Below are 17,403 nucleotides of genomic sequence, written 5' to 3'. Positions count from 1 at the left end.
TCCCTTTCCCTTTCCCTTTCCCTTTCCCTTTCCCTTTCCCTTTCCCTTTCCCTTTCCCTTTCTTCCTCAGCTATAACTTTGGCAGCTGTATGGAGCTCTTCATAAGAATATTTAAGGCAAGAATCTCCTTTTTCATTGAAGTAACTGTATACTGATAACTGGACCTCATGGGAACGACAGATTGAATTTTAAAACTCCATAATTGAGTCCCTTTTTTTCCTCCGCTTTCTTCCCTTTTGTTCTCTCTTTCCACAAACACTCCCAGCTCTGGTAATTGTCTACTGGCGATGCTGCAAGCATTAAATGCTGCAAAATAGATTTCAAGCAAGGCAGACATTTTCAGGATTTGCCTCAGGGGGTTTTGAGAAAAGCAGCCGTCATGCCCTGTGTCAAGGTTTCCAGGCAGGGTGATTTATTTTCCTGAGCATGGCAAGGAAGAAATCCACTCTTCTCCCCAACATTGCCTTGACCTGATATAACCAGGCTTGTAGAAAACTTAATACTTGATTCCCCAGAGGAAATTCTGCATATCAAGATGCAACATAACCCATTACCATGTAGTTAATAGAGCAATCTTTGTTTCAAATTACCTAATGGTGACCTGCCCCAGTGCAGTTCGATGCTGGTGCCGAGGCCTGAACAAGTTCAGAGGATGATGTATTTTGCACCTGGCAATAAAGGAGCCACCCATCAAGCAACTTGTGAGGCTGTAGATGAAACCTGCAGCAGAAACCTATGACAAATGTTAAAATCCCCTGGGTAGTCTGAGTCATAATTATATGACACCGTACTTGCAGAATGAGCATTTGTCAGCATGATTTATGATATTATGTCATAGTCTTTTCTTCTTGTATATAATCCTTTGCTGGTGGAGACGCCCAAAATCTATATGGGCTGAGTGCAATATTTGTTCAGAGCTTTTCATTTCTTCTTTTTCTGTTGGTTTTGTTTGGGGATAGTTTGTTTCTTAACTTGCGTGCTAAGGTGTTGACTGAGACTTATCCTGGTGATGAAACAAAATGAGATCATTAGCCATTCTCAAATACAAAAGACTTGTCAGCTGTGTTAAACTAAAGCCATTTTTTATGTAATAGCTGTATAGCATCTTTATATATATGTAGTGTCTATTTTTACAAATTATTTTAAAATAAGTTTTTTATATAGTTACTCACTCCACCTTTTTTTTCTTCCATTTCATCATCTTCAGCGCTGTGTATTTTGTGAGACATAAGGAAACCAGACAAAGATTTGCCATGAAGAAAATTAACAAGCAGAATCTCATCCTCCGAAACCAGATCCAACAGGCTTTCGTTGAGCGGGATATCTTGACATTTGCAGAAAATCCATTTGTTGTCAGCATGTATTGCTCCTTTGAAACGAGACGCCATTTATGTATGGTCATGGAATATGTAGAAGGTAAAGTACGGACTGTCATTTACTGTGGAAAAAGAGGTTTTTCTAACACCATGAAAAGAATAATGCAGATGGTATTTGCATCTGGAAGGGCCTCCTCTGTGTCATCTGTGCCCTGGTGATACTTTTTTAGGATCTAAATCCAAAACCAGGATGGCTTTCAACCCAGCTGTTATCTGCTGGTGGGAGCTTGTAAAACGCTTATGCTACAAATATAACGGGAAGCAACTGCTGCTTCAGTAAGGTTGTCATAGACTGCAGTCATAAATGTCCCGGCATTGAATTTCATTTGAAAATGCTGTTTACCTTTCTGGATTTCACATTTTCATCAGCAAGTCTTTGGGTATTTACAGTAAGTGATTTTATCCAAGAGAGGAGATGAAACAATTTGAAAGATGCTACTGTTGAAGGAGAGCACAGAGAAACAAAGTGTCAGAAGAAATACCCAGGCTATGGTTGTTTGGGTTCTCTGGTTATTTTTCTGTGGCACTACAGGCTTAATAGGTTTCTAACTGAACCTTGCACGAGTCACTCCCACCTTTTGTCAGTACCAGGTTGGTGTGGCTACATGGAAAGCTGCATGGTGGAAGTGATCTGCCTGAAAAATAAGCATTAATGGCACACGCACCTGCTGCTGCAGCACCTAGGGATTGTGCTCCCCCACCTCCATTTACAGCACAGCCTGGAATGTTTATCCACAGGTGGTGACTGTGCTACTTTGATGAAGAATATGGGTCCCTTACCTGTGGACATGGCAAGGATGTACTTTGCAGAGACTGTTCTGGCCTTGGAATACCTCCATAATTACGGAATTGTGCACAGGGATTTGAAACCAGACAAGTACGTATAAGGAATACAACTGTAAGAAAACCTGGAAGTTGTTAAATGAGGGATGTAGAATGCTGAGTTTTTCACTGTGAATGTTATATGAATTCACAATTTCTGCACAGCTTAGGAATTTTCATTACTTGCAGTTACAGAAAATGTCTTTTTTCAAGAGTGTTCTTTTAAAGTCTGTAAAGATAGAAAAGGTATCAGAGTAGGTACAGAAAAAAAGATTTAATTGAAATTAGGGAAATGCATTCTATCCATTAAGAAAAAAATCATTTGAAATATTCTTAGAATCCTGTTTAATACATAGGTAAATACATAGGTAATACATAGGTAAACAACAAATCAGTCTGATGGGGAATGGTTCTTGTTGCACGGTTTTTGCAAAGTTTAGAAATAGAGTATCTCTGTTGTATGTGTAATTAACGTTACAGCAAGGGGCTGTAGTGATTGGTGTAATTCCATCTCCATTAATCTTTTATCTGTCCCTTGTTAAAAACATAATTGGAATCGTGTCTGCTGACTAAACATACCTTCATAGCATAGTACTTCATGCTGCTGTAGTATTAGTTAGCAGCTAACTTACCATATGTGGAATTTTTTTTTGCTTTGGTTTGTTTGTTTGCAAAAAGTTAGCTAGCAAATGCCTGCCTCCATTCAAAAACTACATCAGCCCAGGATCTTTCAGAAGGATGTCTTGTTTCCTTTTGTTCAAGGCATTTTATGTTGTACCTATGTATTTAACTGTAGAACCACTACACTACCACTCACGTGGTCCTTTAAGATGATGTTCAGTTGAGTGTAAAAACAGTTTGCTTGCACCTGGTAAAAGCAGTAACAAATGTATGGCAGTATCTGATTTTTAACCTTTGCTCTCTACCCGGTACAATTACTTGTTAAATTCTTTATATTTCTGTGGTGCTGATGAAACATTTTCCTCTTGCTGTAATAGTAATAGTAAGTGCATGACGTTGAATTCTATCGCAGTAACATGAGATCTTTCTAATTTTCAGTTTGTTGGTAACGTCCATGGGCCATATAAAGCTTACAGACTTTGGCCTCTCTAAGGTGGGGCTAATGAGTTTGACTACCAATCTGTATGAGGGTCACATTGAGAAGGATGCCAGAGAATTCCTTGACAAACAAGTAAGACGCAACCTTTTTCATTTCTACCTTGAGTGTTGGAATGAAGTCCTGTGTTGCCAGCAGATGTATGTACGAGCTGCTTTTATTTCTGCCTTGCTGTTCCTGATGTATAAGGCAGCCACTTTCACTGCTGTCCTGTGGATTGTTCTAGGATTATTTTCCTTTCTGCATTAGCATCTATTAGTAAGATGAACGACGTAATTGTGTTCCAGTGGGTCTGTGAGAGAGACAAATGGCAAGCTGTTTTTGTAGGGCACGCCGAAGTCTCAGCAGAGCACTTGTGGAGCACATGATGCATTGGCCAACCAAGGGTGCTAAAATCCTTGCAATGGCCCATTTGCCTTTAAGCATGCCTCATTACCATTGCTCACAAGCTGTTCCCTGTAAAAGTTACTTAAGATAAAACCATCACAACTTTTGTGTAAGGATAAAGATATGTTTAAGCTGAAATAAAATATTTGCTGGGATGAGTAAATGAAGAAAGAAACTATCCTTTGCATGACAGGCGTGTAGATGATTGAGGTCAAAAAATGTAGACAAACAATTAGATCTATCCAAGCTCAAAAGCCTAAAACCTACTAAACTTAATTTCTCTGCATTTTACATTTATATTATTTTAATTTCAAGAATTATATGCATAAATAACATGAATTAATATTATTATGCTGATTTAACCATCATGTTTGTTTCTTGTTTTCAGGTCTGTGGTACACCTGAATATATAGCTCCTGAAGTAATCCTGAGGCAGGGTTATGGAAAGCCAGTGGACTGGTGGGCTATGGGAATCATCCTTTATGAATTTCTTGTTGGCTGCGTGCCATTCTTTGGAGATACACCAGAGGAGCTGTTTGGACAAGTAATCAGTGGTGAGGATCATTAGAAAAAAACTCATTTCTCAACTTGCTCTGAAACATTTCACTTTGTTAATAGTAAAACTGTTCAAAGCTTCACTGATACACTAATTTTTCAAGCTTGATTTGGTTAAAAAAAAAGTCACTATTTTGTAATACTGTAATGTGCAATTTTCTGTCCAAGTAATAAGAACAAAATTTGAACTGAACAATGAAGAAAAAAAGAAAAAAAGGCAGTATTAGTAGGTAAATAATGCCACTATAACACAGGGTTTTGAGTCTTTAGTAAAGAAATTATACCAGGGAAGAAAAGGTTAAAATTAATTTGCGTTGTTGGGAAAATGCCTCGTGGCACAAAGAAGGAATTAACAGAGAAGTAATAAAGCCCTAAAACAAATGTCTTCCAAATAATAAATAATGAGAGAAGGAAGCAAATTCAATTCACAGATTGTTAATGATTTCATTGGCGGTTGTTGTAGTGTAATGTTATTTCTGTAACATCTGTTCTTCTTTCATTTAAAATTCAATAACCTTTTAGATCTTAACCTGCAGGCTGACCCTAACTATTGTTATGCAGCTTGTGGCAAAACTAAATGATAATTAAGCAGGCTCACTTACCATCCTACCTGCTGTTTCCATAAATTTCCCAGTTGCATAGATAGAGAAGGGCTCTGCTTGTGCCAAAACTTCAACAGAATGGCACCTCTGTTGGTGAGTATCTCCCGGTGTTTTACGGTTTGTGTAAGAGGTGCCCTAGCTAATACCAATAACTACAAACTACCACCACCATCTCCCTGCCATCCAAACCCCAAGCTAGCTGGACCTCCCTCTCCTTGTTCTCTGAAGATTCAGCAAATCTACCTGTGTTTAGAGGGAGACATTCTGTCACCATCTCGCACTTCTGCATCTCTAACGTTGCAAGCCAGGGGTGTTTGTAAGCTTGAATCAAGTGGACTTGTCACTGCTGCCTGCTCTCTGGTCTCTTACACAATATATTAGCTGTTTGTGGGTGTATAACAGTGCTGTTTGCTGCTGTGATACACCGAGGCCTCGGTGGCAAGGAGAATCAACTGCTTAATTAACACAAGCAGCAAATGCTGATGCCTTGCGGCTGCAATGCATATTCATGCTCTGTATTCCAAATCCGATTTCAACTGCAGGAGAAGCTGTAGGCAGGCAAACAGGGAAATAACTCATGTTTTTATTGCATTTCCAGACGTGCATGCGTTTGGGTTTATATCGTTTGGCTGCTCTAGGACTGGGAGGAGAGAAGGGGATAGTCCAAAATTAATGACAAGATTTGCACTTTAGGTTTTTTGTTTCATGTCACATTAATTTTACTTCTTATAAGCCACAGTTATGTGTTTGTTTAGTTGATACTTATGTAAATTTGAATGTACCACTTACCTTACAAAAATGATTTGTAGGAGGGTTTATAAACTTGTTTCCACCTATGCCCCCACACTGTTGGCCAGTTTGGTTTCACTTTTCACTTTCCACGCTTTTCTCTCTTTGAAATCTCTTTACTAAAGTCATAGTTTCTGTCAGTAGGCACTAGAGAACTCTTACCACGTAAAAGATTCCCATGGCAAAATGTCAGGTCCCTTTATATTCAGCTGTAGGAAGCTTACTAGAGAATGCAATTTCTGTGGGTAAAATCTACATTCTACATAAAAATTGGCCTGCAATTCTTGCTTCCTCATTTCAGCTTCTTTCTTCTGTGCTGTAGGTTGCATTAATTTGACCGTGGGAGGCCAAAGTGTAAACTAAATAATTAAAATGATCCAGGCTAAAAATAACCCTTCAGAAACAGGTTACAGGTCACACCTGTTTATTTCAGTATCTTTCTTTAAACTCTGTAAGGCAAAGGTGGAATTCATGTGTAAACTTTGATCATAATTTCTCCAGTGATGATCATTTTAATGGAAAAATATAGATCGTATCCTTAAGTCTTCTACATCTCCTGCAGCTGATCCTCATACTCTGGTTCTCTGATGCCAAAATCCCAAACAACTTGTGTAGAGTCTTGTCTGAACCTGCAGTATATTACATTTGTGGAGGCAGCTTGTGCTAAAAATGATACAAAAAAATGTTATGTGCGTTGCTATGATGTGCATGCTCATATTGAAACTGGCACAATTTTCCATCATTTAACATAAACAAAGGTTTGGCAGAATTTCTATTCAGACTTACCTGTAGGGTGTCATAATTTGGCTGCAGGATTTAGGTGTAACTTGGTATGCACTTCAAAAGGCCTTGCTAATGCAGGAGGCAGAGTGAGTTTTTTCCTGTGAAGTACAGGAGATTTGGAAAAAAAGCTACGGTGGCAGGGATCTTTCCAGACCACAGAGTCCCACACCTCTGCTCTTAGTCATGGGAGGAGTGACTTCAATGAAGCTACTAACATTAGAGAAGGGTTATAAATATGAGCAGTGACTGCTGGGTCCGGTCAGCTGTGTCCATTTCATTGCCAGTTTCCAGGAACAGAGCTAGGATTTAAAACCCATTGCTCTTCCAGGGCAGGAGGGACATTGTACAAGTCAGTGGTGTTTTGCAAGAGTTTCCCATGAGCCAAGTGTTGCTATATTTTACTGTTAAAAACTATTTTGGGTTAAAGGATACCTGCAGGAAAATGGGGACGTAAAAATACATGTATAGAGGAGGCAAAGAGTGTATTAAAGTCAAAAATAGTATGCAATAGAAAGCGACTGAGGAGAGGTCTTAACTCCAACTGCTGCTAAGTTGGTATGAAAACTTTCATAGAGCTTTTGCTGGATGTTGGGACCAGACTTCAATAATAACAACTATCATTCTTTTTTATTAGATGAAATCAACTGGCCTGAAAAGGATGAAGCGCCCCCTCCAGATGCCCAGGATCTGATTACCCTGCTGCTCAGGCAAAACCCCTTGGAAAGACTGGGAACAGGTTAGGTGGTGTTTTAAATTTTAAATTTTATCAGTATACTAGAAATAGCTTCTGTGTTCAGCATGCTGGGCCTTTTGTTTGTTTTGCCAGGGAAGCATCTGTCAGTGTGTTCACATGGGAGCATGTGGTTATAGCAGAGATTATTTTGCAGATTCAAGTCCATACAAAGAGCTTAACAATATGATGATTGTGATCTTGTAGCGTTCACGTGTGGTTCTCATTTACTCTTTTCTTGTCCTGGTGAGTAGAATGGAAACCTCTTAAAGATCTAGTTAGCCATTTGAAGGATTTCCTTCATGAGCACATTATTAAATAACTAAAGGGGATTGAAACACAACCAACTCTTGCTTTGCCAGAAGCACCTTGACCTGGCAAATTAGTTCCGTCCTGCTCTAGGGGGGTGATGGCTACTTGAAGTAATTACTCAGAAACCACTGCCTGAGGTTGCCCTGTGAAAAGGCTTATCATTCTCACTCAGCACTGCTGCCTTGTGTGGGAAAGAACAGAATCAAAAGCATGAGCGTTAAGGAAATAAATGAGTGTCGCTCAGAGTACAAGCTGCTTATTCTGCTGTGTTCGTTCAGTGCCAAGCTTGTTCCATTCCAAGTAGAGCCTGGTAGGTGTCCTAAGTGTTTTGAGCCTGCGTTGGCTAGTGAAAGCACCGTGTGGCTGTGTAGCACTGAAGAGTTTGCTAGCTGATGGAGCGGGATGGCAATTGGGAATTTGAGAGAGGGTTAGAAACAAAGAATACTGCTGTTCATCTTTAAGGTACAAATGTATGGGAGCCTTAGTTTATTGTATTCAAGTTGAGAAGGCACCATATTAGATCTATCTGGGAACAACATAAACTTGTCTGGAAAGTCAAGGAACTGAGGGGGGGCAGAATTGGTCATCATGGCAGTACTTAAAATGGCCCAGCTGAGCCCAGCAGTCCCATTCAGTGATGCAGGTTTTTATAGAGCTAACTTAAGTTGGGACATTAGGAACAAATTTATCATTAGTTTTACCACAGTCGCCTGGGGAAACATGAGAATAACCTAGACCACTAGGACTATTGCCAAGGTCCCAAAAGACACATCTTCACTTGGGAAATAGTGAAGTGGCAGCAAGGACAGAGCTGTGCGCTCCTTTCTCCCTGAGCATCCGGGATCTGTGTGGAGGTGCCATAAGCACCAGTGTAAGTGACGACCTGGAGTAGGTGACGTTCAGTAAAGTGTGTTTTCTTTTGCCCCACGCTGAGCTAGGTAGGGGCGAGGGGGCTGTTATGCCTGAGTGACAGTTCCTTCACTTTCCTCCTGCTTCATCAGCTGCAAACAGCTCTGTCAAAAGCAAATTCAGTAACCAGAACTAGTTCTGTCTCTTTATTTTAAATTTACTGATTTCAAGCATTGCCATTTCACTGCTTATATGCTTTTTCCTCATAAATGTATGTTAATGCAAGAGTGTCACCCTGGGAAATACTGGGTCACTAGTAGGCTGTGAGTCTAGCCTCTCCGTCTTGGTACAGCTGGTTAAGAAAGGGAATTGGCTGGAATTGGACTGGCCTAAGTGCTGTAGTAGTCAGTGCTGCTCCGTGGAGCATCTGCTCAGTTTGTTGCTGGGCTGGTTTCTTTCGGCTCTTGATGGTCTCTCCGGAGCTGGTGGGCTGAAGATGAGGATCCTGCGGCCATTTCCCTCCATCACAGGGGGATGTTTAGAAAAATGAAGCTTTGTAAGTGTCAGAAGCAACTCACAGAACCCGAGACCACAGCATGACTGGTCCCCTAGGAGCAGTGGAAAGTAGCATGGTTTATGCCAGGCTGCACCCTGCCTTTCCAACAGCAGCCCCATCTATTTATGTATTTATTGCGTATTAGCTTCTGCCCTGCACTCCAGGAAAATGGGCAGTGGTGGCTCTGATCAGGGTCTGTTAGTGGCACGGAGAAATGGAAAGAGATAGATGCTCTGCTGCTTCTCAAGAAGGAAAATGACGGAGAAAGGATGATATTTTCTTTTTAAGTAACAGGAAATTTTTGGTAGCACCAATCTGCAATAAAAGATGACTAATGCTGGAATCTTTGGGTTTGAAATGTCTGGTATCTAGACCAGAATTAAGTAATCCTGCTATACTATTCCACTACAGTGTTCAGAAAAGGCAGAATCATTGTTACAGCTCACTCCTTGGCTAGTTACATACCATTAGATGTGGGGTTTGCTTTCATTTAGAGGGATTGGACTTCAGTGAGGTTTTCCCTGTTTTAGTGGGAGGGGTGGAATAAAGAATGCACCTGGCAATGGTAGGAGCCTGACTTAAATGGCCACTCTCGGAGATCTGACACCTTTTCCCTGCCTCTGCCCCTCTCTGCCTAGCCAGTAAGCAGGTTTATGCACTGTAGCAATTTGCAGGCAGTTCCTCTTGTTACTGTTGCTGGTCCATTTAATTTTTCTGAGCAACTTTTAACACTTAGCAGCAGCTGCCCTACCTGACCCTCAAGATAAAAATTTCTGTGCTTCACTGTGTTTTTAGTTTTGTTTAATTTGAATATAATGTAGTTGTCTAAAGCAAATTGTAACAGCTAGGCAGTCGTGAGACTGTTCCATTGAAATTGCCTATTACTTCAGTATATTACGTGTGCTTGAGAGGAGCTCTTGCGCAGCGACGGTGCTGTCATGAATGACTGTTAAAGAGAGGATCAGTCTTCATTACTTCCCATCTTCCACTTACTTTTCTGCTGTGCATATTGACATGTTGGCTCTTACTCCTGCTATGTCTTTTGCTTCAGACTAATGTGTAGCAGATGCCTAATAATTAGCTCGCTCAGAAAAATGTGTTAAAAGGGGAAAGAAGAAAAACCAGGCACTGCTGTTGAAGAGATGGCAACGACAAAGAGGGATGGGGAGGTGCTGGGCAAGTTTGGGCCCCTCCAACGGAAATGGGCAGCAGTCATGCCTGCCCTGAGGCCTTTCTGAGGCAATTTGCATTTTTTGGAACGTAAATTTAACTGATTTCATGCCGGAGGCTGTGGTTAATGCGTATTATTAACACTGTGTTTTTCTCTGGCTCCCCCAGGTGGTGCCTATGAAGTAAAGCAGCATCAGTTCTTCCGCAGCCTGGACTGGAATAGTCTGCTGAGGCAGAAAGCAGAATTTATTCCCCAGCTGGAGTCTGAGGATGACACGAGTTATTTTGACAGTAGGTGTTAGATTGTATTAAAAAATGTGGTGATTGCCCTAAAAAATGTGGTGATTGCCATATTAAATAATCACTGTCTTTTCACTTCTACACTTGCTTCTTGTGGTTTGGAAATACCATTTATGAACCAATGGCAGCTGTTGGGATGTCTTAAGAAATAATCTTAAAAAATTAATAATACTTTTAATTAATACTAATACGTCCTTTCTGGTAAATTGAAATAATCTAAATTTCTTTCCTATAGCTCGTTCGGAGAAATACCATCACATGGAAACTGAGGAAGAAGATGATACAAATGATGAAGATTTTAATCTGGAAATTAGACAGTTTTCCTCATGTTCACACAGGTTTTCAAAAGTAAGTAAAACTTGCTGTAATGTTAATGTTCAGTGTGCATATAATCAAAAATGCTATTAGAGTTTGGAGATGTGGAAGACTTGTATAGAGTATTGCTTCGCCATGAAACTGAGTATACTGGAATTCAGTGAGAATTAATATCATTAATTCAGAACAGGGGAGGATTCTGTAGGAAAGGGTGTCCTTCCTTTCCTCCCTCCCCCAGTACTCAAGAAGTTAATAGAAAATTACGTCCTTTCTATAAATGGAGTAATATTTTCTGAGGTGAGGGACATAATGATTTTAAGACAAACTTTTCAGAAAGTGTGTTAAATACTAGCTCATGTTACTTATCTGGTTTTCTTCGTAGTTTCTTTGTTATTCCAGGTGTGTACTGGTATCTAGAGGGTGATGAAAGGCATAGCAGGGATTACATTACTCTCTACAGCAGAAGTGAGCCTAAGGGGCAGTAGATTGCAAGTAAAAAATCAAAGCAATGATTTTGTCAAGAAGAAATGTGGATTTGAGGGAGTGGTTTGAATAGTGTGGACTGACAGTAAATTTGAGTGTTGAAAATGAAGGATATTCTAGTAGTTGAGATTAGAGCTAATTATTGCTGTGCAGGGATTGCCAGCAAGGGCACAATGAACATGTAATACATGTGACCTAAATAATGTGGAAAAAAATGGCAGGAAATAATTAAGAAGTTGAAAGTCTAATGAATCTGCTTTTACTCTTACTTAGCAGCCAGTAGTGATTTTTCAAAAACTTTCTGTTAATAAGCTTTGTCTCTAACCTATTTTAGGAACTGAAAAGGGATTTTGAAAGCATGTGGTTATTTGTCCTGGCTAGTTCTTTAACTGATGAATTTTATACTGACACTGCAGTACTGTGCAGTTTATACTGACTCTGCATATACCTGTCGGAGATGGCACAGAGGAGCAGAGAGAGGACCTGCAAATCTGATTGTCCTCATTCAGTGCAGCTGCCTGCTTGGAATTGGTGGCATGTTCCTTGCTCCAATAGTGATAAATGATTGAAAGTCTTATTTTTCTCTGCAGAGTTATCTTCTATCCCTTTGAAAGTAACATACCTGCAGCAATGGCTTGGTATATTAATGTCATTATGCCATTGCATCTCAGGCTGTTACTCGGGCTGTATAATATGCAGCTGACAGTTACTTTGTGTTTTGTTGTTAGCTACCTAAACAACAGCCTTCCAGTGGTTGGAATTTATCTCTTGTACATCCTTTGGCAAAGTGACTTTATTCTTATCTTCGTAGTCCATTCTGGTTCATTTTTCCTTCCTTTCCATACCTGACTGCTAAACATTAATTAAGTGGCTTTGAGATTTTTTTTTTCTCATTGACTTTATGGTGAGGGAATAATACAAGATGTGCATTGATTTTGTAACCTGGAAAACCCAAAGGTATGGATTTTGTTTTTAGGCTCATGGTTCACACAGGGAAACGGCAAGAGCACTGATGAATTCATTAAAAAAAAAAAAATAAAAAACAGATCTTGATGCCTCTGTAAGGCGCCAAGAGAGCAAAACTGGAAAGCATTTTTAGAACACAAAGTTTTGGAATATTAAAAAGGCTGAAGACACTTGGAGTTTAACATCTTAAATACCATACAAGCATTTGTAACATGTAGAATTCCAGCGACAATGCCCTTTCCTGAGTGTTGTCTTATGTCAAATATGTCAGTGATGCGTTTTTTTGTTTGTTTATAATAGGTTTTTAGTAGCATAGATCGAGTTGCTCAAATACAAGGTGAAGAAAAAGAAGATGCAGGTGACAAAATAAAAAGTGTAACATTGCCTTCTGTGGAATCTTTAAGCTGGAGTTCAGAATATTCTGAAATGTAAGTAGAAAGAAGTGTTGCAGATGGTTGTCTGCATGTTGTCACATCTGTTAGGTGGCTCCTGCATCTCAAAAACTGCATGAGGGTTTGTTTTTTTTTTTAATGCAGCCAACAAATATCCACCTCCATCTCCTCTGATACTGAGAGCAGCCGTCAGCGCCACAGTTCTGGTTTGCTCCCCAAACTGGCCATATCGGCCGAGGGAGAACAGGATGATCCCACCTGCCTAGCAGGACCCCGGGAGGAGCAGGAAAAAGCTGCGTTTGTGAGTGAGGAAACGGTGCAAGATGAGCCCGAGGTAACCACTCCAGCAAGCACTATCAGCAGCTCCACGCTCTCAGGTAATTTATAGTGGCTCTTTGTACACTGCTGACACTAGAAGCAATTTGTGGTTCCTCCAAGTTTTACAAGAGCATTCAGGGATTTAGAAGAAATGTTTATTTCTGTAGTGCTTTAGAGAGAACTGTCCCCAAAAGGCTTTGGTTTGGGCACAGGCTTCAACTAATGAAGTCTTGCAATAACACCTGTAGGAAAGTTGTCGGTGCTTTTGAAAATGCCAACAGGTAGCATCACTTCCCTGACTGGAGAGTTTGCTCTGCACATAAACAGTGTGGTGAGTCTGTGCAGGAGCCTTCTGTGGAGGAATGGAGACTTAATCCTTTGAGCTTTTAAAGCAGCATTTTTACAACTTTCTTCATCTGGTTGATTATCCCAGAGTCTTTCCAACTGATCTGTGATGTTGTTTCCTGGCACAGAGTGCTGCATCACTGTGTGTGTTTTAATTGAGACCTTTCAGTGACTTAGACTTTTAGAACTGGCAGGGTTGTCTTTGAGTCATTGAAGTCTAGGTAGGAGTTTTGTAAACAGCTCCCTATTTAAATAATAATAATAATATTCTTTGCACACCTACAACACAAGTGTTTCTGTGTATTTCAGTAGGATTCAAGACAATGCTGGCTTTGTTCTTTCAGAGGAGACTTTGGTGTTCTTTTAAAACAACTTGATAGTTAACACAAATTCAGGTATATGCCAGATACAGGTTCAAGTAATATCCCTTCTATATATACCTGTGTCTGTCTTCTTTTTAGCATCTTAGCGAGTGCTCTTCTTAGCCTTTATACTGTATTTCCTTTCTAGTGCCATACACATCTAATTTCACTTCCAGTCTGCCTTTTCCCCCATTACTTACAGTAAACTAACTGTTTACTAACTGTTACTTACAGTAAACTTAACTTTTACTTACAGTAAACTAACAACAATGTGGTTGTAATACTGAGTGTTGTGGTACCAGGTATCTTACTCTTGTTAGGTGTAGTAGGAAACCACTCAAAGAACAAAAGGCAAAAAATGGTAATTAAAAATAGGGTTAATATTTCAATGATTTGGGAGAAGTTGTTAAGCTGATAGCATCTTAAGTACCATTGGAACCTTTCGTTATCTTTAGTGGGAGTTCACATGCAGAATGAATGATTATGAATGATTTAAGTTGTGTGAGGTGAATGTTGCACATTGAGCTACCAAATTGGCATCATCTTTTGCCTTCATTTTGCTTCAGTCAGTGATTAAAAGCCATTGCAGTCCCTGCTGCTCCCGTCGTTCTGTTAATCTTTATGCAGTCTATAAGTCCATGGAAAAACTTCTTTTTCCCCTCAATGCTGTTTTACAGATTTTTTGACAGAAAGGAAAATTCCCATCTCATACTTATATTATTTCCCCTCCCTGATCCCCAGTTTCCCTCAATGTATTTGTCCCTTCTTCTTTGTGCAGTTGGCAGTTTTTCAGAGCACTTAGATCAGATAAATGGAAGAAGTGAGAGTGTGGACAGTGCAGACAACTCCTCAAAGCCGCCCGGGGAGGTTGCTTCTCATATGGCTCGTCAGCGATTGGAAAGCACAGAGAAAAAGAAGATTTCTGGAAAAGTCACCAAGTCCCTTTCTGCAAGTGCTTTATCCCTCATGATCCCAGGAGGTACAGATAAATCTTAGTTTGAAGTGTTATGATTTGTGCATACTGCATGTTCTATGACGTAAATTCAAGATTTTGGAGAGTCGAAAAAGGATTCCATGTTGCAGATTTCCTTGTGTTCCTGCGTGCTACTGGATGGTCCCATTTTGTCCATCAGCTGTAGTGGTCAGATCACAGTTGGGGGACCTTCTCTCGCAGGCAGAATGTGGCCCAAGCTGTGAACTGCTCCACGTTCAGCAACATGCCTGTGCAGCAAGATGTGTGTTTTCAGTCCCAGCTCATCCTTGGTAGGCCTGGTGCTGCAGTTCCAAGACAGGGAGCTAGCTCCTTGTTGTGCTGCTCCCTGGAAAGCCAATCATATGTTAGAGCAACACGCTCGACCTCCGTTGTTCTTTCACATCTCCTGTGAGGACAAGTGCTCAGAAGTGTCCTAAAGATGGAAGAAGTAACTTCCTGTTTGGACTACAGGGCGTGCTCAAAACATGAAGCCAGAAATACTGCTATAAATAAATAGAGGGTGACAGTAGTGGTGAATGTTTCCAGGTGAACCACTGGCCCTTCACTTGGTAATGTTTCAGAATGAAAGTTCAAACACACTAAACTTTGAGGGAGTTCTTTAGAAGTGGGATTAGATCTTAACTTTATGCACTGACATGGTTTTTTTGACATTTGGGGTAATATTTAAGTATCTACAGGTCTGATATGTCCCTTCACTTGCTTTAGATGGCTTTGACAATAACTTCAGCAGGTTGTTTTTAGCTTTTCGATAGACGCCCACTCACAGTTTTGCTTTGCTGAGTGCTCAGGTGAGTGGAGAATTGTGCTCAGTGTTAAAGGGCTGCTGTGGCGCTCTCATGAGGAGAGAGCTGGCTTCCCAAACCTCACCCATGTCTGGGAGGTAGAGCACGTGTGCTGTACGCCGTGTCTGCTCGCTGTGATATGTTGGGTCAGCAAACGCTGTGCTGTTCTGCATGGCCTCAAGCCCTTGGGGAGGTAAAAGGCCAATCTGAGGCCTATTCCGGTAGGAATTTCTGATGCACTTGATAATGGTTTCTGCCCTTCTTTACCAATTCAAAGAACAGCATAGGCTTCTTCTCTCATAACTGTAATACCACCAGCTGGCAATGAGTGTTTATTTTTTTAGTGAGATAAGTCAAGAGGAAAATGTTGAGTCCTGATTGAAGAGGAATGTTTTGCCTCATCTTAAATTCTTGGAGGGCAATCAGTTGGCAATGAAAAATGTCAAAGCATATCTACCCTCAGATGATATCACTTGGCATAAAAACCATACTTGGAATCTCTGTGGACTGTGTTCATTTTAACAACTGTCATCCTGTAATAGTCACCCAAATATTTTTTATGCTGCCGCAGTTGCATTTATATTAGTGTGACCAGGAGCACATAGTGCTTTCAAAACAAGGAAATCAAATAATTGATATTGTTGTTGCAAGAAATTCTCATGGCCTTATGTGAAATGGCAGGATGTAGGAATTGAGGCTTGGTACAACTTGAGAGTTACGCCCTAGGTACTGACTAGATACTATGGTTTAATTACTATAATTTTTATATAAAACTGTATCTAGAAAGTGAAGTAACTAACGCTTACTTTAGTGCTGCTGGATATGAGTGGGCAGGGGCTCTAGCATATTCACAGTGCTGCCAAACTCTACTGTTCTTTTCAGTTTTCACGTGTATTTACTAGTAAAAGGACCATGGATTGTTCTTGCCGAGTTACTGATGAGTGTGTGTCCTAGCCAAAGGTAAAAGCGTCCTGGAACTAATGAGTTTAAACTAGCATTAAAAAAACAAAAAGAGGTTACACTGTGGGGGAAGAAATTTAGTTCCAAGATCTGGTTGTCAGTTAAGCTTGTGATACACCAAGAATACACTAAGCTTGTGACCCATGAGTGACCCACTGAGTGAGGAGAAGGTTCTTGATACAAATGCAGAGAACTAATTTGGCGCAAAGGTGTCATAAAACTTTAAGCAGGTTCACTGTTCTCTCTCTGTTTCTGAGTGCTCAGGATGTACTCTTGACAGTTCTGTCTGCTTGTTTTTTCTTCCAGAAGTGTTTGGCATTTCTCCGTTGGGAAGCCCTATGTCTCCTCATTCCTTGTCATCGGATCCTTCATCCTCGCGAGATTCCTCTCCTAGCCGTGATTCCTCAATTGCTGCTGCAAGTCCCCATCAGCCCATAGTGATCCACAGCTCAGGCAAGAAGTACGGCTTTACCATCCGAGCCATCCGGGTTTACGTGGGCGATAGCGACGTCTACACTGTGCATCATATTGTTTGGGTAAGGCAATTTCGGGTTGCCTGTTTATAACCACAGAAGACTGTAATGATGTATTTCTTCTTGGTCTTTTGTGCACAGGGTATCTGTTTCTTGACAGTTACTATGTAAATGGCAATGGCTAAATAACTTGCTTGGAATTAAATTTGTGCCTCTGCAGAAGACCACTCTTGGCTATAGGGATGGCACAAGCCCTATAATGGGAAGTGTATACCTATGTTGATCCTCTGCGTTGTTCAGTTTCACTTTTAGCAAGTCTGGTATTTGCAAGCAGTCATTTCTATTCACAGAGTAGTGTGGCCTGAGAACCAGAGGTGAGTGCAGCCCCTCTTAGGCTGTGAGTCAGGGACTGCAAAGCTAAGAGGCTGTACGCAGAACTTGTTGCAGTAGAGCTGGGACTTGCTGATTTACTTCAGCTAAGGGATTCATAAAAGTCTGTTGACGTGTGTGTTTCCCTAGTTGCAAGTAGGCTGATTTCCAGTGCTCATCTTTTGTGTAGGAATGCACATGTCATTTGGAATTGCAGATACCTTTGAGAGTTCTGTGGTGTAGGAAGAAGGCTGAATATAATGAATAAATCATGTATTTTTCCTCCCCTGGTCACT

At 40.6% G+C, this 17,403-nt stretch overlaps 1 protein-coding gene across 1 annotated transcript in view; it reads left to right on the top strand.

Annotated features, from left to right (window-relative positions):
- MAST4 (microtubule associated serine/threonine kinase family member 4) overlaps window positions 1-17,403 on the top strand; it is a 91,234-nt gene that overhangs the window by 64,576 nt on the left and 9,255 nt on the right. Inside the window, exons 12-22 of the mRNA XM_026036818.1 lie at window positions 1,208-1,416; window positions 2,115-2,253; window positions 3,258-3,390; window positions 4,091-4,256; window positions 7,066-7,167; window positions 10,217-10,339; window positions 10,584-10,696; window positions 12,413-12,540; window positions 12,649-12,881; window positions 14,308-14,508; window positions 16,572-16,801. Coding sequence (XP_025892603.1) covers window positions 1,208-1,416; window positions 2,115-2,253; window positions 3,258-3,390; window positions 4,091-4,256; window positions 7,066-7,167; window positions 10,217-10,339; window positions 10,584-10,696; window positions 12,413-12,540; window positions 12,649-12,881; window positions 14,308-14,508; window positions 16,572-16,801 — 1,777 coding nt within the window. The remainder of the gene's footprint in view (window positions 1-1,207; window positions 1,417-2,114; window positions 2,254-3,257; window positions 3,391-4,090; window positions 4,257-7,065; window positions 7,168-10,216; window positions 10,340-10,583; window positions 10,697-12,412; window positions 12,541-12,648; window positions 12,882-14,307; window positions 14,509-16,571; window positions 16,802-17,403) is intronic.

Source organism: Nothoprocta perdicaria, unplaced genomic scaffold (genome assembly GCF_003342845.1).
Source record: "Nothoprocta perdicaria isolate Ctin4 unplaced genomic scaffold, notPer1 scaffold_1, whole genome shotgun sequence".
NCBI lineage: Eukaryota > Metazoa > Chordata > Aves > Tinamiformes > Tinamidae > Nothoprocta > Nothoprocta perdicaria.
The sequence above is the reverse complement of the archived record's forward strand: the minus strand, read 5'-3'. Positions and strand labels throughout refer to the sequence as shown.